General features: G+C 38.0%; 3 protein-coding genes and 1 pseudogene across 8 annotated transcripts; 1 reads left to right on the plus strand and 3 right to left on the minus strand.

Moving 5' to 3' along the window:
• Window positions 1-1,940: 1,940 nt before the first annotated feature.
• On the minus strand, window positions 1,941-5,463 carry LOC110409715 (endonuclease/exonuclease/phosphatase family protein). Its single transcript, XM_021419156.2, has 10 exons — window positions 5,327-5,463; window positions 5,122-5,233; window positions 4,827-5,042; window positions 4,657-4,742; window positions 4,451-4,566; window positions 4,263-4,343; window positions 3,865-4,065; window positions 3,447-3,595; window positions 2,610-3,319; window positions 1,941-2,497 (listed from the first exon to the last, which is right to left on the minus strand). Exons 1-10 carry the CDS (start codon window positions 5,432-5,434, stop codon window positions 2,426-2,428), a joined length of 1,851 nt encoding a protein of 616 aa, XP_021274831.1. The 5' UTR covers window positions 5,435-5,463; the 3' UTR covers window positions 1,941-2,425.
• Window positions 5,464-5,714: 251 nt separating this feature from the next.
• BHLH11 (basic helix-loop-helix (bHLH) DNA-binding superfamily protein) lies at window positions 5,715-9,169 on the plus strand. 4 transcript variants are annotated; one of them, XM_021419163.2, is made up of 7 exons: window positions 5,715-5,828; window positions 5,947-6,043; window positions 6,210-6,334; window positions 7,775-7,902; window positions 7,983-8,450; window positions 8,531-8,607; window positions 8,712-9,169. In XM_021419163.2, exons 1-7 carry the CDS (start codon window positions 5,759-5,761, stop codon window positions 8,746-8,748), a joined length of 1,002 nt encoding a protein of 333 aa, XP_021274838.1. In that variant the 5' UTR covers window positions 5,715-5,758; the 3' UTR covers window positions 8,749-9,169. The 4 variants fall into 4 exon arrangements, with proteins under 4 accessions (XP_021274838.1, XP_021274835.1, XP_021274836.1 ...); XM_021419160.2 differs by having other exon boundaries at window positions 8,531-9,169; XM_021419161.2 differs by having other exon boundaries at window positions 6,213-6,334; window positions 8,531-9,169.
• Window positions 9,170-10,039: 870 nt separating this feature from the next.
• Window positions 10,040-15,276, minus strand: LOC110409716 (calcium-dependent protein kinase 28-like). 2 transcript variants are annotated; one of them, XM_021419157.2, is made up of 12 exons: window positions 14,670-15,276; window positions 13,394-13,524; window positions 13,161-13,202; window positions 12,898-13,051; window positions 12,723-12,801; window positions 12,335-12,504; window positions 11,817-11,943; window positions 11,525-11,640; window positions 11,307-11,414; window positions 11,172-11,234; window positions 10,862-11,035; window positions 10,040-10,571 (listed from the first exon to the last, which is right to left on the minus strand). In XM_021419157.2, exons 1-12 carry the CDS (start codon window positions 15,054-15,056, stop codon window positions 10,407-10,409), a joined length of 1,716 nt encoding a protein of 571 aa, XP_021274832.1. In that variant the 5' UTR covers window positions 15,057-15,276; the 3' UTR covers window positions 10,040-10,406. The 2 variants fall into 2 exon arrangements, with proteins under 2 accessions (XP_021274832.1, XP_021274833.1); XM_021419158.2 differs by having other exon boundaries at window positions 12,898-13,009; window positions 14,670-15,273.
• Window positions 15,277-22,646: 7,370 nt separating this feature from the next.
• Window positions 22,647-24,759, minus strand: LOC110409218 (naringenin,2-oxoglutarate 3-dioxygenase-like; annotated as a pseudogene). The gene is made up of 3 exons (XR_016352314.1): window positions 24,348-24,759; window positions 23,692-24,120; window positions 22,647-23,147 (listed from the first exon to the last, which is right to left on the minus strand). The product of XR_016352314.1 is annotated as a naringenin,2-oxoglutarate 3-dioxygenase-like (transcript).
• Window positions 24,760-25,254: the final 495 nt, after the last annotated feature.

Genomic DNA, 25,254 nt, shown 5'->3' on the forward strand with positions numbered 1-25,254 from the left:
AAAGTATTTGAATTAGTTAAATACTTAAATTTTCAAATCTCTTCATATATAGGTTCTCGATTAATTGATATAAACAAAAAAGATATTTATTTTATAAGTAATATATGTAGTTTACTAATAAATTAAAGATATTAATATTAAACAAACATTTAAATTAAAATTCAAATACACTCATGATTAACAATAAACAAGTTCTAAAATACGACGAATAATGACTTAAACAGTTAAATTAGATTTGGTTATTGAGTATAAGATATCCAAGAGATAATAAATATATTATATCCATTAAGTAACTAATATCTTTCCAGAACTCGAAACATGCGACACAAAACTTCTTATCAGAATCTATCTCAAATCCGACTATAAGGTATGTGAACTCTACTTAATCCGGTCTAATAAGTCTATGTGACCCGAAATTAAATATCAAGAAATTAAGAAAATAAAACTACAAAAAAAAAAAAAGGCACTGCCGAAGAGCAAATAGCAGGAGAAAAATACCAAGCCGCAGTTACAGTTAACCAACACTCAATAACAAGATTGTTTTGTTCATATAGCACACCCTAGATTAATTTTTCACCCTTAAGTAATTGAAAACGTTTGGGTAAAATTGCTGATCACTGATGGATACAATGCATAGTTACCATCAAGGTTGAAAGCCAGAGATGGAAAAGGATTAGCAATACCATCCCTTTGATTCCTGCTATTGGACCTCGTGGATTGCAGGCAACGCTCGAGAATCTGATCCCTGCAAATGGGACAACGCAAAGATGGAACCTGAAGCCATTCTTCAATGCATTTCTTGTGGAACGTGTGCTTACAACTCGGCAAAACCCTGACACTGTCTCCATGCACGTAACCTTCCAAGCATATAGCGCAGTGTTCTTCAAGCTCCAAGGAATCGTCGTCAGAACAAGAAGGCTGCGATGACCGCAGCGTCGATTCTGCATATACAAGGGCAGGAATGGATGCGAGTTCGTCGTCGATGGATGGTGCTCTTGGGTTAACGTTGGTGGGATTTCTGGAGCGATTTGACCGGTGAAAGCATTTGCAGATTAGCAAAACGATGAGACAAAGACTTATTGTTGCAGCCATGGTTGTGACAACAATGCGCTGATTAACGACCACGGTTCTGCAATGGTCATTGCTGGGTGATGGCGTATAATCTCTCAGGAGATGCTTGTGACTCAAACTGAAGTTTGTGGCTGGCTTCATTTGCAATGATGAGGGGGACCCGACCCCGCTAGAAACTGAGGAAGATGATCAATCTGCTGTTACAAGTTAGCAAGTGATGAACATGGGCCAAAAGTGTGGCTACGTTTGAAGAATGGTAGCAGTATTCTTTGGAAATTGTAACTCCATGTATGCTAAATGATCTGGTCGTTTCTGTTTCTGGCTCATGTTTGCCATTTCAACTCTATTTATAATGGGATGGTCAATTCAGTATTTGGTTTACTATAAAAAGAAATAAATAATATTTCCAAATAAAAAATATATTATTTATATCGATAGGTAAAATACTCTTTTTATTATTATCCCTTACATAATTATTTTACTTTTTCAAACTATTAATTCTATTCTAATAAATCAAATTACAAAATATAACTATTTTCTATCTTATTTCCTCTTTATTCTATTAATTTATTACCCAATTAGGATTATGATGTAGCCATTTGAAAATTTGGTTGTATTCTTTACATATATATATATACTTCCCATCTTTTCTCTAGATAATTCTTGTCCTTTGGTTGGCATTGATATTGAAATTAATAAGTTACCATTATCCATTGGTTTAATTCCCATCAGGTCGTTTACTACCTTATTTGATTCAGCTATTCTTTCCATCTATGCTCGCTTTTTCATTTGAGAGGAGAAGTGTTCAAACTCTATTCTCTGAGTAAAGTTTTTTTTAAAAAAAAAAGAACTTCGAGCTATAAGTCCCCATCACTCCCATGCATGATCCCATCTCCATCTACATAAAGCCTTTTGGAGTAGGCTTTAGGTAGATATCAAATGCTATGAGCTAAAAGCTGAAAGAATGGAAAATGAGTGATTCATGAAGAGAAATTCTCCCCTTTGCTTCATATAATACACTAAAGAGGTAACAAATTACAGATGATTGATCCTATGGTGATACTAGATAAGCTGATGCCCTGACATCCTCAACAAGTGCAGTGTTGAACCACTTGGAAAAATTGATCCATCTGACAGTCCCAGATGAACTGACATTCAGCATCCTCATTACCTGTAATATTTACCGGCTTAGGAAGACAATTTGTTAGAGGGCTTTTTGATTAGGATGAGTGGGAGTGTTTACTCTCTAGCATGGAAAGAGGCAGAACAGGATTGAGGATACTATAATTTACAAAATGGCAGGGGAAGGAAATTTACACATCCTTCAGTCAAACTTGAGATGAAGGATCTACCATCATTTTGGTCGAGATTTCACTGAAGCCCATCTGAAGTAACCACAATTTGCTTCAGGGTTAGAAGCAGGACCCTGCAAGATGCCAAAGAAACAAATCCAATTAGTTCATTTATCATGCACCTTTCCTAATGTAAGCTGCAAGTCAAAGATCAGAGTGGTTGATGAAAAGATGGCAAATGCATACCTCAGCTCGAGCACACACATAGAATCTATGACCAAAAGTAGGACCTGGTTTCTTCACTACTCGTGAAACACAAGGTTCTCTATGGCCCTTGCAAAGAGGTATGCTATTCTGCATGAGTTGTTGTATCCTTTGCCACTCCAGTAAAGCAACGTTATTCTTCTCCTTCTCCAAATAACAATTCCCATCTTGTGCTTCTTGACCCTGTGAGGATGCACTCAATTTCGTGTCATTCTGCGTTGGACTGCTTCCAAGATCATCCATCACAGGAGCTTCCAGGAACAGATCATTAGAATCTACAACACCAGTCTGATTGGTTGGCGTATCAGTAGTAGAACTGTCAACGGTATTATCTTGGTTTGGAATTTTCTGAAAAAATGATCTCAAGGAGAGCTGTTGACTCTTTCTTGTTCTTTTCTTGGTTTCTTTGTTAGGCATTGAGCTAACATATTCTCTGCTGAATACAATTGAAGTGTTACAAGCAACCTCCTCAGTGAGATCTTCAGACTGCTCGTCAACTTGTGGGATGGTATTTTCAGAGTCCTGGTCCAATGAACAGCAGGATATATGGGTTCCAGGTACATTGCAACTTGTGATCGACCTATTGACACTATGACTGCAACCTCCTACGATGATATTTTCATCAGAAAATGAACTTGATACTAAATGGGATTGGACTTGCTTAGCAGCCTGCCTTCTCTTTAAAACTGACACTGTCCAAGAAAAGAGGTGAAAAAGAGAAAATCTTTGAAAATTTCCAATGCTACAGAAATGATTCTGAAAGACAGATCTAAACTTTAAATGAGACTAGCATAAAAAAAGAGGAATAGTATCTTGTACCAAGAGTTTGCAGACCATGAATCATTGGCAGATATCTAGCAGCTAAAGATGGAGTACTATGCTGTGAGACATCAGGAATTTCCACCAAGCTTGTATAAACAGGAGCATGGTCTGAACCTTCTAATTTAATGGTCCACCCTCCTTTCCACCTACATGAGGCAAGACATAAGAAAACACATGAACAGAATTATCTACATCTTTAGATCATGTAAGATTTGATGTAGAACAACATGGTACAACTGTGAGTTTTTCAAAACAAGGAGCAAAACCATCAAAACTTAGATGTTTGATCGTCAGGATGACCATGCAGTAATCAGAAAAGGGGAAATCTAGTTTTCAATTTTGAACCAAGTAGAAAGTACCAGTTCAGTATTGTTTCATTACTCAATTCAACCACAGGGTCAGATCTAACATTTACCTTGGTGCATTTCCAGGTTTCCACCGCTTGTACTCTGTCAAAATGTTGCACTCCTCTACATGACAGGTCACCAAATTATGTCCGTCAACATCATGCTCCTCGTGTAAGCAAGATCCAGCACAGAGAATATGATCAATTCTTGTCCCATAATTGAATTGTTCAGCACCAGTATTTGACGGCCAACATGTAAATGCTTCCCTTCTGTAAAGATGGAAAAACAAGTAAACAATCAGAACCTTAAAATAATAAAAGCCTTCATAGCCAGAACTGTTCAAAGACAGAATTAACGCCTATCAGCTAATAACAATGAAAATGGACGGCAGAACTTCAAATGATGCTATAGGCAGTACATTAGTCAAACAGAATGAAATCAATGTTATAAGGAGAAAGATTTAAACCTGTTGGGATTTTTTGCCCTGAAAACATCGAAGAAATGACCTCCTGATTCCACTAGCATGGATCTAAACCACGTCCTGAACCTATAACACATTTCAACTGAATTAATTACTAAACAAAAATCGGCTTTAACCTATACTGCTGTCTATAGAGCTGCAAAAATGGTAGACTCAGCCAGCCTGAAGCTTACTCATTATTCTCAAAATCTGGTCCTGCATCACAACGATCAATAGCACAAGGAGCAATGTTAAGATCACCAAGAACAAAAATCCTCCTTCCCCGACGCAACAGAGACTCCCATCTTTTCTACAACAAAGACAACCGGTATTAACCCCCCCATTGCACCAATTTTACACCTTACAAGTGAAATTTTCTTACTGAAACAAATTTCCTTACCTGTAATATCTTGAAAAAATTGAGCTTGAATTGAATCCTATCAGCATCATCACTCTCTGCTCGGGGTCCATACAAGTTGAAGAGAACTAACCCAACACAATTAAGCAAGATTAACATAATTAGGCCTTCTTAAAGCACTAATCAAATCAATATTCTTACGTTAAACTAACCAAAATGACCATGATCCGTGATAATGCACCGCCCCTCGCTATCAACCTTGAGAAGTTCCTCTCTTGAGAACTCCTCCAGCCCTTCAGCTACTGAAGCCGCCGCTTCGTCTTTTCTAGAACATCCTAGAAGGCCTGTGAACCCTTCCTCTGCCGCAATGGGCAATGCCGCTTCTACGCTCGAGAACGCCGACTTCACACGACAAAATGTAGCCACACCTGAAAATAAACTGAAAAATGAATAAAAAAAGGGGAAATTTCCTTTGTTCTCGTTGAGTTAAATGACCAAAAAGCTTACCGGAGTACCCAGTTCGGCCTTTATCGGAGGTGTGAGTGCATGAAAAGAAAGACTCGTAGCCATCGGCTATTGCCAAATCGGCCGTTAATTCTTGCCTTCTCAATTTCGTTTCCTAATTCCAGGCAAATAAAATCAGGAAAATAAAATCATGGAAGTAAATTTTCCTTTGCAAAAAAAGAAAGGGGGGGGGGGTGGAATTTGGGACCTGGATGCAGACTATATCAGCATCGAATGAATTGAGCAATTTGGAAAGAGATCCGAACTGTGAGATTCTTTGCCTCAGACCATTTACGTTGTAAGTTACAATCTTCATTTCTTCCTAACTAAAAATTTCCCTTTTCGTTTTCTTCTCTGGTTTTGCTCCGACGAGCGAGCGATGAAAGCAAAGCAGGCGGCCGTCGAAGGCAATCGGCTTTGTCAGTTTGGGTTTTGGGCCTTCGGGTGGGCTTTGGTTGCTGAATTCAGATACGACCTCATCAGCCAATTGAATTGAAGTCAACGGATCCTACGAAAGTTACGGTGGTCTGCGAACCACTTGAAAAATCTGTCTTTTTAAGGTTCCTAAAAATATATACCCCACAGACAGGCCAAGGAACAGGTTGGGCACGTGGTCGAGGCTCGTGGAGAACACAAGTTAATGCTGTCCTGGTTCCTCTTCGTTGCCCATTTACGATTTTTCTCAACAAAAAAAATCCTCCTTATTCTCGGTCAGAAACTCAAAATTCACCTCAAAAAAGAAAAAAAAATAATTTAGGATCATCAGCTTCAGTCTGCAAAGCCAGTATTAAATCCTAGCTTGATTTCTAGCTTTTAATGTAACTGCAGTAGTAAGGGGAAAAACCAGCATGGATCATCAATGGAAGTCCAACGATTTCTCAAAGTCTGTTGCAGCAGATTTGGGCCCTTCAAACCCTGAACCCAGGTTTCTCTTTTTCTGTTTTTATTCTTTAACTTGGGTCCTGTCTTGCGTATTTCACCGTTAACGTTAGACTATTCCTTGACTTGTCAGGAACTGAAAGTAATTGTTTTTCCTTTCTGTGGGTTATTTATTGGTTGATATTCGTTGGTTATATGTTTTGTGTATTTAGCAGACAAAGGCAGGAGGTGGAAGTTAAGGATCCAATGGCTGCAAGGAAAGTTCAGAAGGCAGACCGTGAAAAATTGAGGAGGGACAGGCTGAATGAGCAGTTTCTTGAGTTGGGAAACACGCTAGGTAAATTATGGCGTTTCATCAATTTGTTTAATTGCTGATATCCTTGATCACTTGGCATTGGATTTACAAATGTTGCTAGGCCAGTCAGCCTTGCAAGTAGGTTTGGGTTCTTTGGTGAGTTAGTTTAGCAACAATTGCACTAACCATATTAGAAGTTCAATGCCATGTCATTCCTGATGGATGTGTCTGGTGCATTCGACTGTTAGATGCCCGTGCGTTGATGCGAGCAGTTTAAATGACTTTTAATAAGAATAATGGTGGTTGAGTTCTGAATATCTACTTAACTCAGCATACTTAAAAGCTGCTGAGCAAAAGGGTATTGCAATTTGTTTCATGTTTTAGACACTTAATGCAAATGTGCATAGACAAGTAAAACAGTCAAACATTGCTTACAACAGTGAAAAGATGCAATTCAGGAAGTGGTAGAGAAATGTATCCTCAGTTTCTTTCCGATACTTTAACTTTCTGAGACTTTTTCCATTTTCTCCAACTATCCTTGGTGGTGCAAGGATAGGTCTTTCTGGAAACTCTTTTCAAACTGCGTTGGCTTGATTGCAGCTTCTGACTCATTTTCCTGCGATCTGGAGCGACGTCTATTCCCTTCTTAGGTTCAGAATTTCAGTATAGTTGGATTTGACTTATTTATGTTTGCTTTCCCTAAATCTGTGCTGCTAGATGGAGTAGGAGCCTTGCTAAAGCTGGTGTGCAAAGGCAAGGTGAGCTGTTTAAGGTCTTTGAGTAATCTGTTTTGGTTATGATGCTATTGGTTTGCGAGGGGGATGTTTTTTCTGTTTTCAGATGTTGGTGGGGAAAGGCTGACTCTTCAGATCTTCTGATGTGGTCGTGGTTTTTATGTGCTTTGGGCCTGTGTTTTGTTGGATGATTTTTATTGAGCTGCTGAATGTACAGGTTCATTGTGTTGAACATTGTACAGGTCATGTTTTTCTTTTTATCAGGATCCTCCTTTGTTTTTGGCATCAAAATTGTTTATGTTGCTTCAACACTTTGAACAAGGATGCTGCCTGGTTTTTATGGGGTTTTTGTCCTGGGTTTAAGATGCTAGGATGATTGTATGAATGTGCAGAGTGTGTTGTGATTGTAACGCTCAGGGTCTGGGGTGGTTCTGCAGCTGAGGGCTGTATCAATTGTATAGAGTGTAGGTTTTTCTCTTTTGGGGAGGATTTTGTTATGATTTTCTGTAATCTAAGAATGTCAGAGCAAAATCATCTTGTACCAACCAGAGGTGAATGTTTGTTCCCTCTGTTATGAATGCAGCTGAACTTTCAAAAATAAGATGGAGTAGGAGCCTTGAATTTTCTGATCCTGTTGTCCCTACCTCAAAAGCACTTATTTGGGCATGATTACCAGTAGTTCTTCCCTGATGCATTGTTGCCGAAAATTTAGTGCTTGATTTCTGAAAAATCACAGTTTGAAATGCAGATCCAGATAGGCCTAAGAATGATAAGGCAACCATACTTATGGACACAATCCAAATGCTTAAGGATTTAACTGCAGAAGTGAACAGGCTAAAGGCTGAGTGTTCATCACTAACTGAAGAATCACGTGAGGTGACATTTTCTTAATATTGAGGCCTATAGAGTGTGGCACTGTTACTTGCTTTTGATATTTACATTTTTGTTCCAAACAGCTGACTCAAGAGAAGAATGAGCTCCGAGAAGAAAAGGCATCTCTAAAAGTTGATATTGATAACCTTAATGTTCAGTATCAGCAAAGACTTAGGGTCATGTTTCCATGGAATGGTATTGATCCTTCAGTTGTCATGACTCCACCTTATTCATATCCAGTTCATCTGCCTGTGCCTGCAGGCCCAATTCCAATACACCCCTCACTGCAACCATATCCATTTTTTGGAAATCATAATCCAGGTGCCATTGCCAATCCCTGCTCAACCTTCATGCCATATTCAACCACCACCAATCCTCCAATCGATCAGCCATCATCACAACATGCATCCTCTTCCCACACTTCTATCAAAAGAGATTCTAGAAGCAAATCGATGGATGACCAAAGAGGAAGTAATGGGGATAGATGTGATGGTTCTAATGATGTGGCGACAGAACTTGAACTTAAAATGCCTGGATCATCAACAAACCAGGTAAATTTTATCAGTCTACAACCCTTGTTATAATGTCTGGGATGCTGAAAACTGAGTGTAACTGAATTTTTCATATGCAGGAATTGTCTGCTGGAGAAAAAAAAGCGAAGCAAACACAGAAGGAGAGAAGTATGGTCAATGGTAGCTCTTCAAGCCGGTACTCTTCATCTCAAGGTCTTCAGGATAGCTCCTCTAACTGTGTGGATGATGTTCCAAAGTCCACAAGTGAATAACTTTTGTCTTGTTACTTTGACTATTCAGAGTGCTAGCATCTCAATCTAACATGTCTGGACTGTGACACCCGGCAGTAGTATCTTGATTTCAGCTTTAACACGTTGAGTTCCGAGAACTAGTCTTCAATATGGAAGCAAGGGTTGTGTCAAAAGAAGTATGGAAACAATGGCGTATTTTCTGCATGCTGGCAGATTCTTTTGGCATTTGGAGGGCCTGGAAGATGCACATCTCTATCACACTTCCATATATTTGACTTAAAAACAAAAACTCTAATCTTCCCCATCTAGGTTATACCATCAGTAAAGCTTGGCCAGTCCTGGATGATTCCAGCCTCTAGGTGTATGTGCATTGTAAATTCTTTCTGTTGTTAAATACCATTCGACAGTCATTATGATTCTGTCATGTTCATTTAAAAAATCGATGCAATGATCTGGATATGCTATAATGTCATCGAGAAGGACTGCTGTCTTTAATTTTTTTTCTAATTTGGAGTCGAGGATAACCTGTTGTCAATGTTGGAAACTTTGATGATCTGGCTGCAAGATCTGCTTTAGATCATAATGGTGGCATTTACAATTCATTGCAGAAGGTTTCAGGAGTCAGGACATCGGACCCCTTGATGAATAATGATTTTTCTTTTCCACCAAGTTTTCTTTTGAAAGTGAACCGTAAGAGAAATATAACCAACCATAGAAGCGCCACCGGCCCACTTGCCATTGTGGATGAGTGATCCTAACTTTGCAAGCCGCTGTCACTGATGGACTTCTTATCTTGCAAAAGGTCCACCCGTTCCCACTGCAATTATTGCAGTAAAATGACCCTCCAAGCCTCCAACAAGTTGACAGTGGCCTTCCTTTCGCTGTTAGCAGTCATAATTTACCAACCTCTCATTTTCTTAGCTTTCGTTGGGTGAAGCAGCGAGAAAGTGGCTCTTGCTACTTGCTTTTTTGGCCGGAACAAGGGAAGCAAGTACGACTTAAGCCTCATTTCGCAATCACGGTGCCCTGTAACAAATAGACTTCACACCTAATATTAGCAGGAAAGATGATAAGACCCTGCCCACGTGATCCTCAAGAGAATCAAATCCATCCTTCGACATACAAGCTTGATGGTTGGATCGTTAAGTTTGTTTACTGAAGAGGAGCTGGCTAAGCTGAAATTGGTACCACCATTAGACCAGGGAAAGATGCTGTTGCATGGGAGACTGTGTGCCAACCCCTGCAGCCCTGCCCAGCTTTGCTGTATTAACCATGTCTAATGTATTTCTGTTGGTTTAAGGTTCTGATCAACGTTCTTTATGACCAGAATACAGAACAGTAACAAGAACACAGGTAGAGACGATTAACAAGATACTATTAACACATGGAATAGAATTCGGGTGCACCGTATTTTCATTGATAAAGTATTTATAGTCACATATTACAAATATGGAGGGTACAACAAGGAAAATACCCAACCAACGAATGTACACAGTATGACCATATACCTGGAGCTATCTCACTACCAGAGCCAACATCAAATCTTATATATCCAAAGACCTCTCAGCAGTGGATTCCCCAAAGTGGGACGCCATCACACAAAACTCGAGTCAAAAAGGGTCCCTAGAACGCTGATGGAGACAGGTATATGGGAAGCCTGCTTGGGGTCCTACAGGTGCCAAGCAAGCAAAAGCTGCTGTCTTTTGTCTCTCCACGGATCAACCCTCAATAATTCAATTCCAACCTATAACTTACAAGTATTCCGCAGACCAGATGGACTAGGTACATTCTTTGAACCCATGCTTGCAGTCCGTAGAAGTCGGCGAAATTCTGAAAGGCTTATTTTTCCATCTTTATCAATGTCAGCCTCCTCAAGCAAAGGGTCAATGGAACCTCTCAAGCCAGTGTGCTACAAAACAATTGCACAATGTCAATTATTACGCTAGGAATGATTCTTCATAAAAAGTTTAGATAGATATCACTTTTGATGGCAATGACATTGGCCTCTAAGACACCAGGACACCCTAGACAAAATTCAAGTTTTTGTATATTATAATATTAAACCTAGCTTTCACCTGATGTCGCATGGCTACACTGAATTGCAGAATTGGTACGGTTGATGACCACAGCAGAATTACCATATTTCCTTTACCTTTCTTTTTAGAAGGAAAAAGATAAACACCACAAAATAAAACTTACCATTCTAAGCTCCTCAGGAGTTATAAACCCGTCTCTATCTACATCAAATTTCTCAAAAGCAGCCTGTGACCGCTGCTGCCATTTATCAGAATCATGTTCTTCCATTTGATTCACATGTAGGGCAGCCGCAACAAACTCAGTGAAATCAACGAGGCCATCCGTGTTGCTATCAATCTGAGATCAAAGAAAATAAACAACAACACAACAATCAAAACCACTAAAAGGAAAAATACTACTATTTACAAGAGAGAAAGCAAAGGGACAAAAACAAGAATGACCCTCAGAAAAAGAACAGGAAACCTGTACTCACCGCTTGAAGAATCTCTAGAACACGTGATTCCTTCACCTTCCAAGGAAGATCTTTAGCAAGGGCCTGCACTGAAACCATCCTTATTAGGACTAAACTCCGTGCAACCTAATAGATGTTTATGAAAGAAATGTTTACCTGTCTCATCTCTTCAAGACTAATAGAACCATTCTTATCCACATCAATTGCATCAAACTGATCCCGAAGATCAGCTATCTCCTCTTCATTAAGCGTGCTAGCCAACGCCTACAAGTAATAATTATATTTAAAGCGATGAACAATGAAAGGAGGGAACAGTAGCCTCTAATGCCCATAAAATAATCCATCAATATTTGAAGAGGAAGAAAAACTGTTACCCTCAGAGCAAACTGCTTCAATCGACTGTACTTCACAAATTGCCGCAGGTTGTTCAGAACAGATATATCAACAGGAATCTCAGAAGCATTTCCTCCTTCTCTAACCCATGGGTGAGCTGGAGAAGTTGAACCAATCAGATATTCTAGAAATAATAGGAGGATAAAATGATAACACCATAGAAGATTTACTTTAGTAGCTAAAAGCAAAGTTGACATGCGATACCACTTCCTTAAAGCTAGAAAGAAAAAAAGGAAAAAGAATAATTTACTAAGAGATGATGTGAACACATACATAGGGCCTGAGCAGCTGTCAGTCTTGCCTGAGGATCCTTCACCAATAACTTCTTCACAAAGTCTTTAGCACTGTTGCTAATTGTTGGCCATGGTTTACGACGAAAATCAGGCTTGTTCTTCAGAACCTGAAGTTATAGACAGTTGCATAAGAATTCTCCAGAAAATATACGTATTATCAAAAAACAGAAGATAACACATCTTAGACACAAATAGTCAAGTGAATTTTATAGGAAAAAGTATGATTATTCAGGGAAAACAAAAGACAGCTAGAGTAACTTGGAGGGTGAACATAATCTCCAGAATTCTTCCATACATAACTAGAGCATAAAGGGTAAAATGGAGTGCACAGGATTCCACAAGTATGGTCATCAGTTCATGTGAAATGCCCATGGTGATGAAACAAGTAAAGCACAATGTAGTTTTCTGTCTACATATGATAATAATATAATAAAATGACAAAACCCATAAAAGGAAATGAAAAAAATAAATCAAAATCCATGATTAAAATGTAGTCACCTCCTTAAATATGCCATCCTCCGTCTTATCCCAAAAGGGCCGTTTCCCACAGAGCAAAATATAGGTAATCACACCAATACTCCATACATCTGATTCAGGCCCTGACCTTCGTTTTAATACTTCAGGAGCAACATAGTAGGCACTGCCAACAATATCTTGAAACCTCTTCCCTGCATTTGGTCATAGCTTAGGATTGTATGGCTTGGATTTTTGTGGCATGAGGATTATAAAAGTAGCAAGTAGAAGAGGGTTTATGTATAAAGACAAGAGTTGGAAAAATGAAAAATGCAGAATAGATGGATTAATGGATCGCATTAATTTAAAAAAAAAAAAAACAGTTCAATCATGAGCAATGACAAGATCTCTGCATGAAGCAAATACCACTCACCAGGTCTGATAAAGTCTGACAAACCAAAATCTGTAGCCTTCAGAGGTGAGTCCTCTCTGGTTGACTTAAATAGGAAATTCTACATGCAAGAAACAATGAAGGAACCATTAGTACGCAGCATGACTTCCTAAAGAGGAAGTTTACAAGTAAGCCCTGTTAATGTACTTGAGCATACCTCGGGTTTCATGTCACGGTGCACCAAGCCACGCAAATGACACTCAGCGGCAACTTTGAGCATCTGCCGTACAACTACCGCTGCGTCCTTTTCACTATAACGACTGTCCTTTCTGACAGAAGAAGGCAAGCATAAGGTACTCCTGGTTGTTACACTATTTGAAACATCAACAGAAATAAAGTACTGACTACTACATTTGGACCATAAAAACACATAATTTTGCAGTAACAGCATCCCAAAATCAATTAACTAAGCATCCTTACTTGGCTAATATCCGGTCCAGCAATTCTCCACCCTCACATAACCTAGCATCACACAGCAAACACATAATAGAGTCAAGAGATAGGAGGATTGAAATGAAAGTATATCCATGGCCAAAGATATTGCCAAGGCAAAACTGTACATCAGAAGACACGAAATAGGAAATGACACAATTAAGAGAAAATCAGAACTAAATGGAAAGCCAGAAAAGAAGATAAAAATTATGGAAACTTACTCCATAACAATGTATACATAGGAATCATCCTCAAATGCATTATAGAACTGAACCACATTCTCATGGCCTTTCAGGGCTTCCAATATCTTGACCTCTCGCTTGACATCCTCAACAGCAATGGGAAGAACCATCTGCGCCCAACCCAGGGATTTAAAAGAAGAAAAAGAACAAAAAAAATGTCCCACTTCAAGATGGACAAGGAAAGAATCTAATGCCTCTAGATTTCTTTATCAGTTAAATACTTAACCATCAAGAACGATGCATCTGTGGTAATGGCAGAAATAGTTATTGCACAACTATATAGGAAAACAAAAAGTCTTTCCATTCGCATAACCTCATTTAGAAAACTAAGTTCCCGACACCAAGCTATTTGGCATCAGCTAAAAAGTCTAGCAGGCAATAAAGAAATAAAAACTGCCAACACTGGACCACTTTTCTTGCTCAAAGGAACATGGTTGCTACTCAGAACAGTTCGTTATGCATTTGGAGATAAGGAAAAAAAAACACAGAAAATAAAGCAACACCCCATCAGGAACGCTGAGCAAGAGACATTGAACTTCTGAAATTTACAATAGTTAATTTAGTGAAACTACAGCATCTTCTAGTTGATCTCCCCACTATGCTTCTATGCAATTCACTGTCAGCCAGAACTACAAAATACACGCAGGTTATAGGTTGCAGCTTCACATCAAAACTACCAATTATGATGACAATCAAATTCAATCACTGCAAACTTGCAATCACAAATTGTTAAAAAGCAAGCTTGCCGAACCAAGATCTTAAAACTGCAATAAGATTGTCAAGCCGAAGAAAAGATGCAAAATCCTCATAGCTCAACGAGGTTATTGCAGATCCTCCACCAAATTTTGCCATACTTAAGACAATGATGCCTCTAATTACGATCAACCAGACGGGAAAAAAAGTGAATTCTCCCATCATTAGATTAGAAAACAGAGAAGAGAAAAGTTCTCTTAGCCTTGCTTCATGTTCAAGACAAAGCAAATTAACGTATAAAAAATCAATAAGGAATCCAAAGCAGAAGCCAAAATTCCCTTAACCCCACCATTATCAAAAATTCCAATCCAAATTAAACTCCAAAAAACCCCACTTTTAATTTATCAGATAAAAAAACGGCCTTCCCTCCCCACGAAGAAAAATCCCACCTTGAATATCACAGACAACATATATAACCACAAAGAACAGTGAATCAGATAAATCCCAAGAACCCAGAAGCATAAACAACAGAAGGCTTACAAAAACATTAAAAAAACAATACCTTATTTTTCTCAATTTTCTTAACGGCAACCCGATCCCCATTTGCCCTGTCCGTGGCAACATAGGTGTAACCAAATTGTCCATGTCCCAACAATTTCCCAATCGTGTAACACTTATCAAAATCCTTATGGTACCCAAAATCCGTACGTTTCCCACAAGGGATGATCCCACTCTGTCTCCTCGCACTTGGTTTCCCTTTGACCTTTAAAGGCTGAGAATTCCTCACCTGTTGTTGCTGCTGCCGCTGCCGACCCTGTTGACCATTAGGCTTTTGAGACTGTTTTTTCTCATTTGTCGTCGTTGTCGTGGGTTGTTGTTCTTTGCGGTGGTTCGCGCCGGCGTTGCTGCTTGAGCCACTGACTTTGGTGGTAGAGAGACAGGCTCCCATGATGATAAAAAGCAAAAGAAAAAAGCAGAAGAGGATATCAAAGGAATGAGTTTCAAAGATAGAATTCCATGGGAAAAAAAAAAAGGAGAAATGAAATAAATAGCAAAAAGGGCTAATGATTAAGCCCCCACGAAGAGAAAGAGAAAGAGGCAGGAAGGAAATGAGATAGGAAAGAAGGGAGGAAGAGGGGAAGAAGGAGAGGGGGATGATGGTGGTGCTGCCATGGTCAAAAAAGACTTTTTATTTTTATTATTTATTTCAATAATTATTTTATTTTTATGACCAAAAATAAGAAAACAAAATATCAATGAGATTTCATTTTTGGTTTTTTGTTTTTATTAATAACAGAAAAAACAAAAAGGAAATATTGGATTCCAATACCTGAATTAACTGCTTTCCTAATTATACCTTGAATCTTCATCATGCTGTCAAATTTTAATCCTTTTAGGTTTTCCCTTTTAGTTTCAATAACAGAAAATGATTTCATCATTTCTATTACTTGTCTTGTCATCATTAAATAAAAATTATTAAGAGTAATCTATTTTCAGAAGCAATTGATGCATTCTCAGCCTTATAGTATTTATATCATCTAATCATAAAGCATCATTACGTCAATATGTAAAATAAAAATTTGATAGTGATTCAAAATAAGTATTTAATTTTAAAAAAATTTTAATTTGTTTATTCATAAAATGATAACAAAATAAATAAATAAATTACCATTTGCAATTTATTCAATCAAGTAAATAAAGGAACATTGGTCAGATTGACCTTTCTCTTTTTGGCCAAAACAAACCATTGGCCTTACAAAGGCTAGAGCCTATGCAAAAAATAAAAACTAGAGATCATAATAAAATGTTGCATTTGGATTCATAATAAAATTTGCAAGATTTATTTGTCCATTTAAGATTTTAAAAACAATGTGCCATCCAAAATTAAGGGCAAATGGCCTTATAAATATAGGTGTACCAGTCTTGAGTGGTTACTATCTAAGAAGTCCTTTAATAATTACAATTTTACTTTTTTTTATGTCAAAAAATGAAAAACATCAAATCCAATTTTTTAATATAAAAAAATACATCAATTATTGAGCTTTATCAATCTAACACTTGGTCATGTATACCAAGATAGAAATATGATATAAGCAAATTTGAATAGTTGACAACTTTTTTTAATTTTGTCAAATAAATTTTACACATGTGTCAAATTATCAATACAATAGGTAATTTTTATTTAATTATATTAAAATTTTTAGAAATAAAATAAGATAATGAATGAAAGCAACATGCAAGTTTAAATGATAATAACATATAGGTAATCCTTTTAATGTTTAAGATGATTTGGTTGATATACTAGTCAAATAAGCATAAAAAAGGAATAACCATGACTTTAGTGCAAAATTTGCGTGAAGTTTCTTGTTTTTCATTGTAAAAAGAATTGAAAAGAAAATCATCAATCAAACTAAATTAATAAATGTTCTTGAACCAAAGCAATAGAAAAACAAAAGTCTAAGATTAATGTTCTAAGTTAGGAAGCTGTCGGTGTGTCAAAGTATGTTATAGTCAAACACTCCCACGTTTGATTTTATCACACCGTCATTCGAATGCTGCTGCCATTGTCTCTTGTAAAGTTTCCAGATTTACCTTTATCTGACAGCCTCTCACTGCTCTCCCAAGAACTTTCACCTGCCTGGAAAAGTGGTTTAAGATTGATTAACCAGGGAGATAACCAGGGGAAATTATTGTTTGGATTCCGTGCTAAATTGGGTTTCAATCGAAGTTTCCCCCCTGGATTCTATTTGCATCCAGTTTTCTTGTTGATTATCATGACAGAGTGAAGAAGAAGTAGCAGTATGGAAAGATTTTTAGTTTGGGGGGTCATGAATGTTTTCTTTCGATCCATTTGTCTAAGTCATTATTCATTTTTTAACGTGTTGAAATGACACTAGCTCTCTCCTCAAGTCATGATCTCCACTTTCAAAAGCAGTGAAAGAGAAGCAAAACTCTCTGACTTTTCAAACCTATGACGATCACGAACCTTGTGAAAACCTTGGGAGTTTCTCAAGTGTGAAACAAATCTTTGTGACGGATATGGAGTTCAAAAAAGAGCTTGGAAAAGAAAGACAAAACCCTACATCGCAGAGACCAAGACCCTTTTTCACGGATAGCTTTTCTGTTCACAGACAAAAAGCAAGTACACCCCTCATTTCTCAATCCCCAATGACGCGGGTAAGCTATGGCATCCTGACATCACTCCATCGGATGAACTTGCATTTTTATGTGGTGATCGGGCAAAATTAAGAAGAGATTTAATACAAAATTTCAACAATATTTTGTAGAATTTTCATCTTCATATACAGAAGATGATCGTTCATATATACTTCTGGAGCTGCAGAATCCAAAGACTATGTTGGGGCTGGTACTTAATTTCTTAAACTGCATTGGCTGTCAGGTAAACTGGCAAGCCTGGTTTCATGTTGGGGGTGTCAAGAGTTCAGAAGTCAGATTGCTGACCTGGTCTTTGGATAATACTTTGAAGAAAGTTGAATCCCAGAGGTGTAAAATAACCTCAGACATACTCCATTGCTTTTTTGTCTTGTTAGACTAATTAAACATTCCCTGCCTGGTTGTCTCACAGCTTTGTTTGGAAAGTTTACAGCCAGAAAAAAACTGGAAAATGAAAGAAGATCTTCAAGAATTCAGTCAAACAATGCATACACGACCTTCATGTTTAAGCCTCAAATTAATATTGTATCTGATTTCATGGTATTTTCTGTTTTTCGTTTTAATTAACCTTGTGTGCATACAAAGTCAAAATATATTTAATTTGTCAAGAAAAACTGGGTTTTTTTTTTCTTTTCTCTTTTTGTTAGTCGTTTGAGTTAGTAAAACTCAGCAGTTGATACAATGATTTCATTAGAATACCATTAGATCATAATAGTTCTCTGATCAAGGAATCAACTTCTTTATCACGACAACGTATTTTAATCTAAATTTTTGTTTACGCAAAGATCATATTGACTGTCATTGATCAAAATCAAGATTAAGTAAAACATTGACTCATCTTCGTTCATGATGAAATGATCGTGTTGAAAACATAAAGAGAACCAAGGAGAGAGACTTAGTCTTTGCCTACCCCGCGGGAGACTGCAAGGCTAGCTAACTGTAAAAGAACAATTTCATTATGAACATAAACCTTTCTTGAAGATTGAAAAGGTTTAGTTTTCCAGGACTTCTCTGATAATTGGAGCTAGGAGGAGCATCTCCTGACTTGAGGGAGGGAGAAAGAAAGCTTCAGCTAGCTTTTTCTCCCTGAATATATATGCCAGCAAGTGGGAATATACTCCTGGAGGCTGGATATAGCTGGTAGAAGATACCACACGCAGAAAATGAACAAACGCACTTAGCATAAAATATAAAAGACTTTGACTTGATTGGATTAACTTTGATTCCCTTTTTGCTTCTATTAAAGAAATGAAAAACCCATTTCTTTTGTTGTCCGCATTCTCTCCACTCTGTATTTCTCTGGGATAGAAAATCACATGCACCAGCCCACGCGAACCCTCTTACCTACCCTTGTGATGATGACGAACATTTTTTCAAAACAAAAGAAAAACTGGGAAAAGGGTTTCCCTGTAAACATCAAATTAAATAAACTAAAAATTTTCCCACTAATACTTGCGGCAGGAAAAGCAAGAGCATTCTTACTGTTTTTATGGCCACGTTTCACGTGAAAGGGAGACCGTGGGCAGGAAAAGTTTTTCCAGGGAATGTGACAAGTAGAACTTTTACTAATATTTTCGTCGTGTCCCCTTGGGACTCTTCTTCTCTCACACTTTAATTATTGGTTTTTGGGCCTGTAGGTGGAAATGGGAGATGCTTTTTGATTACCATGATGAATTGAATTCCATGAAGAATCTTTTACCATTACCAAAATGGGATTAGGGGAATAGGGGGGAGGCAGTTCACTGTAATGCAAGATGATGAAAAACTTCGTGGGGAACACGTCATCACTTTGTGGTATAGCACAAGTTTATTTAACTATTTTAGTAGTATGAACTGATAAACATATATATCTCTTTCTCAATCATAGATATATGTAATTTTTTATTCCAAGGATTAAGTTTGAATTTTTTTCTATAAAATTTTAATAAGAAACCACTATCAATTAGGTCTATTTTAAAATATAAATATGTGTAAATATCGTGAATAATTACTATATCATTTTGGCGTTCTTAATCATATCGAACATCAAAAAGATACCATTATTATTTTAATAAAAATTTTCGATCTTCAAATTAGGTAGGAATTATAAATAAAGAAGAATTGATTAGTCTCCCCAAATCAAAACACACATTTTTCTATCTTTGATAGTTTGAGGATAAATGCTTGTAGTTTTCTGTTTAGATAATTAAATTCGAATTCCTTTGTCTAAATCAAAAAAAAAATCCCACTATCAATTAATCTTATTTAAAGGCGTTAACATGTACAAATATCATGTCATGTTGGTGCTTTTAATCATACGGAGCACCAAAAGAATACATTCAAATTAGGCAGGAATTATAAAAAAAGATTAGATTAATTATCCCCCGGATTAAAACAAACACTTTCTATTTTCGATTATTAATAATAAATACATATATTTTTCTACGCAGACAATTAAATTCGAATTCTTTTCTCTATATTAAAAGAAAACCCACTATTAATTAATTTTATTTAACTAAGTAAGCTTGTGTAAAGATAGTAGGTACGTAGTTGTTATGTCAGGTCGGTGATCTTTATCATATCCTCCCACAAAATAAAAATACACACACTCATATATTTATTTTCTGTAATGCACCTTTCCCATAATGCACATTTTTCATGTAAGAAACCCTAAAGCCTAGAAAGAAGGAACAAAAAGGAGAAAATACAAAACTCTTTTTCTTATAAAGAAATGACTTGATCCAAGTCAATCTGAACTGAAGAACACGATGAGCATGTGCTAAATTTTTCTCAGAAGAAGGGATAAGCTATACATGCATCATAATGTCTTGTTTCTTTAGTAAGTGCGGCCATTTCGATTTTGGGTTGCCGTCCATTTCTCCATTTGTGTTTGTTATAGATCTCTGATAAAGATAACTCTGTGCTTGTGTTTGTAATGATGGTTTAATTAAATTTAATCCTTAATTGGGTATAATATATAGATGTGTTTGATTTTATATGAATGTTGTTCATTTGAAATTTTCTTTTTTTTTTTATAAATAAAACTTTTCATAAACTTAACAAAAACCAAAAGGGGTAGAAAAATATCCAACAACGAGTCCTTTCAATTTCTCCTTTTTTTTTCTGTAAGACAAAAAGCTATCCAAATAATCGATGAAGAAGGGACTTTGAAAATTCTGGCTCCGACCATATAAAAGACTTCGTCAGAATGGGGTATTTGGCAACTACATATTCCCACCAACTCTAACTGACCCATGGACCCAAAAAAAAAGAAAGAAAAGAGTAGTGGACGTAGTGAAAGCGTAGAAAGGGACACCTGCTTCTGTCACTTACTCTGTGGACAAATTTCTAGCGTGATGAATTCTCATTATCTTATCACTTCATGTTCTAAAAACAAAGGGACAGACAGAAGGTGTGAATGTGGAAATTCTATACAATTACAATACGTGACTGATGATTTGATATGAAGTGAACCGAACTGATAATCAATGGCCCTAAACCTTTCTTTCATAATAATCTTTTGTAAGTAGGTATGAAATTAAATCACCCCTTTGAACACGTTTTGGCCTGTGCATCCCTGGTTGCTCAATTATGGGATTCGATCGACAGCTACTTCATGAAGCTTACCAAATCTCTGGTTGATGTTTGAGACATCAACCTTTCTTTTTTATGGTATGCACGTTCGGGCTCATGTGTCTAAAGCTTATGGTGCTTTTTTCGATTAATGCGCAAATGGTGGCGGGGTCATTTCCTTGCTTAAGAGGTCCTAAATCGAGCTACGTTTCTTCACCCACGGTTCCACGTTTTACCTGTAATTCGAGCAGTGGAAACGTGCTTTTTCTTCTTAAAATTTCAAAGTTGGACGGGTCCTTTTCCTCTGCAAACTTTGCTTTTCTCTTGTTTTGGTAACTGAATTTGCGTCCAAGGGAATGGAATATCTTTGCCATGCATGTTCTTTTCCGAGGAATAGATCCCTTGTTTCTCAATTAAAGTGTTTTCGTCTATCAAGCAAGACGACAAGTGACAGTTTACAACTATACCTAGCCTTGGCAAACAATGCTCACATGGTTAGTTCAGGCAGCTGGTCCATGGCCACAAAACATAATAGTACATTGTTCATCGAAAACGAAGAGGTTCGGATGGGGATTGATCATGTTTAAAGTTGTAATTCCTTGACGAGAGGGCAGCCGCAGTGGAGGAATGCTTCATGGCCTTGCTTTCACACCCCAAAGCCCTTTTTGAATTGTTAGATATATGCTGTCTGACACCGGTGTTAAAAAGGTACGACAGAATCTTGCTTTTCCGACATATACAAGGCAGGCCACTCTTTGTCTGGTCAAATCAGAATTCCCGTTTTCGTTGGTTATATGCATTCTCCGATGTGAGTTAAGCCTTCAAAAAATTATTTAAGGTTAAAGTTTAACCCTTGCTCTTTAGCATGTGATCTTTGATTTTCTTCATTCAAGTCAGTGATTATATCACTACGAACCTTTCCAATTCTGTCTCAGGCCCAGTTTGAGTCTTCCCGACACAAAGCATATGTAGTGGGCTTGTTGGATAGTGATCCACGAGGAAGTCCTTCTCTTCAAAGGCTTTTCGGTGATTAAGAGTAGGCTAGATTTGATCGGATCAAAACTAACCCAAACCTTAAATTTAAGAAGGACAACAAACAAAATACCTTTCCAATTCCTACTCCATCTCACAACAAAGCATTCTGTTTATGTTGACATAAATAGAGCCACTATATCTACAAGCTGTGCAAAATAGCTTTAATCTTTGAAAGTGAGACGAACTAATCCAACTCTCCAAAGGGCTTTTTATCTGGTCTTGCAAAGTAACTTAACCAGGAATCAATTAATGCTTGAGTGTATGTATGATCATAACAGGGATTGGTCTCCAACAAAAGATATGCAGACCACGCAAACTTTCCTGGAAAGAAATTTAAGGTCATGGGATGCCTAAAGCGATTTATTTCCTCAGTCAATCAATCAATTCTATTTAAAAAAAATGAAAAAGGAGTCGTAATCCAAGGTCAAAAAAAAGACTTGGGAGATCCCTTGCCATGCAATTTTATATGGGCCAGGTTGTATCAATATTTCGTTGATTGTTCTCTAAGATAAACACCGATTTCAGGTTATACGAATGATTGGTGCATGTAACATCGTTCAAACAAATTGTACTACCAAGTTTACAAGCTAGATCTCCATGATTCTGGTTCTAGCGACTCAAGATTCTTAAGAATATGTCAAAGGTCAAACTTGGTTTCGCTGCAAAAAGAAAAAGAAAAAGAAAAACTATCTACTTGGGTTTTTACTATGGGGTGATGAAGGTTTCAAACTTGAAGCTTCGTTTGGGAACAGTGTCAGAAGGCAAAATCACAATTTAACTTGAAGCAAAAAAGCTAGAGGCTAGTAAGAAGTTGAGGTAGTGGCAATTTATTTATACTTGCACAACACATTGCTACAACAAAAGAAAAGGGGCACCACCGTAGATAAGGACAAATGCATTAAAAACCAAGCACAATGGAAAACAAAACAGTGGCAAAGTTGTGGCATTAACACGACCAGTAAATTAATAAACGTTTATGCAAGGATTTTCTCCAGAGGCTTGGCTTCCAGTTTGGTTTTCTCAATCTCCTGCAACTGCTGCTGCTCCTTGGCCAGCTTCTTTAGCCTGGCGAGCTCCAGATCCTTGCTCATCTTCCTCCTGTACATCTCAGCAAACGTGATGGGTCCTCGAGAATTGATTTCTCTCCCTTCCTGATCTTGAGTGGGTACACGGTTGCATTCGGTGCTGGGTTTTGGAATGTGGGTATTGACAATCTGCTGCAGTCTGAGTTCACCACAGCTTGGTGATCAGCGTTCTTGAACCTCCCATTGCTTAGATACTGCTCGCCACAGATAAATTCAGTCACTTTGAGATTAGCCCACACTCCAAAATGATCAATTGATTCACACATGAAAGCTCCTCTATGCTAGAGGTCAGTGCTAAATTTAGGGTTTTAAATGAGAAGAAGTTAAGCGGTAATTATATAGATAATTATACTGTGTTTAAAATTTTATATTTATAATAATAAAAAAATTAAAAATTGAGAGATGACAGCCATTCATCTGTGGGGTCCACCCATCCTGCCTAGCCAACTTAAGAATTATTCTTTTACATAGGGCCATTTGTTTCTTTCAATAAATAATCCTGCGTAACTAAACTGTGGTGAATGACTTGATGCTGAGATCTACTCAAAGCCTATAAGTCAATGGTACAGTGAACTTGATAGTTGTGATCAAGTGACATTCGCTTGGACAAGTCATAAGGCACGTCAGTGGACATTTCAAGTTCAACCTTCCAATTAGCAATTTCACCAATGTCCTATTACTTTCAGCTCATCACGTAACCAGTAGAGCATGGTTAGGCTCGGGGAAGTTCAAGTTTACATGGCCATGATCTCCTAGGTCGACCACAAAGGCCCCGTCAACGGGTTGAACAGTGATCCAAGTCTTGCCATGGTCCCTGGTAGCCTGGATCCCACCAACTTGGTCCTGAAGCAACAGGGTGATGGCGCCAGGGTCCGTGTGGCGCTTGAGTCCAAGGGTGAGGTCGGGTTGTGGACATTTGGGATAGAAATTGCCCACCACTTTCAGGTCCATGTCCACGCATGCCTTAGTCTAGCCCACCTTGTCTAAGTCCATAGCCTCTGACAATACTTCAAGAAGTTTGCAGGCTAGGCCCATAAGCTTGTCGATATACTGCTTTGTCACTTTTTCCCATCCCTCTGGCTTATCGGGTCACCTTAAATAGTCCGGGACCTTGAGTGGGTATGGAACGTATGTCACAAGCTATCGCCCGTGTTGCACTGCTTCTCCCTGCAACAAAGATCAATGTCATGGATGGAGGTTATTAAAAAAAAAAACAAAATTTCATGTCTCTGTTATCTGTTGTTCAACGCAGATTTATCATTATTTTTCATAGCTAATAAGATACTTTCAGTGATAATCATAGAAAGAAACTATGTGCCCTAGGAAGACCAGATAAGTCAACAGCAACTAGAAAACAGTCCTATTCAACCCAAAAAAGGCCAAAAGCACAGTACCTTAAGGTGGCTGGAAATGATGAAGCCACCCTTCTTGCCACCAGAGATATCAAAGCGAAGCTTCTCTTAAGCAGGCAAAGCGATAACTCCCTGGCAAGACGGGTCATCTCGGAAATGAGTTTAGTATCAATACCATGATCAACGACCAAGAAGATACCCCAATTCTCACAAGCCTCGACGATTTTCTTGCGTACCTCAGCCCTCCTGCCATCAACGTCATCGATCCCAGCGAGAGAGATCGCGGGGATTTCGTTGTTGAATTTGTTGTAAGCAACCTTGGGACGCTCATCTTCATCACGAACAAAGCTTGCATGTAAGGTTTTCTCTTCTGCAAGGGCAGTGACAGTTGAAAGAGCTATTAACGCTGAACCTGGAAACATTCTCTTGGTTTTAATGGGGCATGCGTTAAATAAGTATTTATCTTCTTTAACAAGGAAAGTTAGCGTAGAATGCGATATGGCTGTTGAGTAGAAGAGGAGGTTTATATAAACATAAGCAAGCTGTTTGGAAGGCGAAAATTAAGATACAGGGAAGGGCGTGGCAGCTCTAGCTACCCTTCAAGCTCGTGAGTAACCTCGCACCAAATCTCCTATCCCCTCCCGTGCCCCACTTTCTAGCCCTGTTAATATAATCACGTCATGTGTACTATGTTTCCAACGACGTGTGAAGGGTTAGTAATCGACACGCCCAGTAACTCTGTGGAGAAAAGCCCGCACCTGGTAGCTCTTGCTGCCACATCCGCTGCAGCAACCGTAGTATTATTTTCCAACTCCGCCTCTTCAGCCATGGACTCTCCTCTCAGGACAAAGGTTTGCAACATCAGCAGCGGCCCCGCCGCCCACACTGTCGCCATCTACACCGCCCGTGCTGAGCTGAAGCATATTCTCTTCGAGGGCTGGATGGCTAA

Source organism: Theobroma umbraticum, unplaced genomic scaffold (genome assembly GCF_002168275.2).
Source record: "Theobroma umbraticum cultivar Fairchild unplaced genomic scaffold, ASM216827v3 scaffold_44.0, whole genome shotgun sequence".
In the NCBI taxonomy this organism is placed as follows: domain Eukaryota; kingdom Viridiplantae; phylum Streptophyta; class Magnoliopsida; order Malvales; family Malvaceae; genus Theobroma; species Theobroma umbraticum.

What these genes read in the sequence shown, in the direction of transcription:
- LOC110409715 (XM_021419156.2), bottom strand. Translation starts at nt 5,434, where the DNA reads ATGAAGATTGTAACTTACAACGTAAATGGTCTGAGGCAAAGAATCTCA. An exon ending in AGGCCGAACTGGGTACTCCG is followed by an intron (nt 5,043 to 5,121) that starts GTAAGCTTTTTG and finishes GTTTATTTTCAG; the next exon opens with GTGTGGCTACATTTTGTCGT. An exon ending in CACGGATCATGGTCATTTTG is followed by an intron (nt 4,743 to 4,826) that starts GTTAGTTTAACG and finishes GTGTTGGGTTAG; the next exon opens with TTCTCTTCAACTTGTATGGA.
- LOC110409716 (XM_021419157.2), bottom strand. Translation starts at nt 15,056, where the DNA reads ATGGGAGCCTGTCTCTCTACCACCAAAGTCAGTGGCTCAAGCAGCAAC. An exon ending in CTGGACCGGATATTAGCCAA is followed by an intron (nt 13,052 to 13,160) that starts GTAAGGATGCTT and finishes TGTTTCAAATAG; the next exon opens with TGTAACAACCAGGAGTACCT. An exon ending in GTCAGACTTTATCAGACCTG is followed by an intron (nt 12,505 to 12,722) that starts GTGAGTGGTATT and finishes GACCAAATGCAG; the next exon opens with GGAAGAGGTTTCAAGATATT.
- BHLH11 (XM_021419160.2), top strand. Translation starts at nt 5,759, where the DNA reads ATGCTGTCCTGGTTCCTCTTCGTTGCCCATTTACGATTTTTCTCAACA. An exon ending in AAAAATCCTCCTTATTCTCG is followed by an intron (nt 5,829 to 5,946) that starts GTCAGAAACTCA and finishes ATGTAACTGCAG; the next exon opens with TAGTAAGGGGAAAAACCAGC. An exon ending in CCTTCAAACCCTGAACCCAG is followed by an intron (nt 6,044 to 6,209) that starts GTTTCTCTTTTT and finishes TTGTGTATTTAG; the next exon opens with CAGACAAAGGCAGGAGGTGG.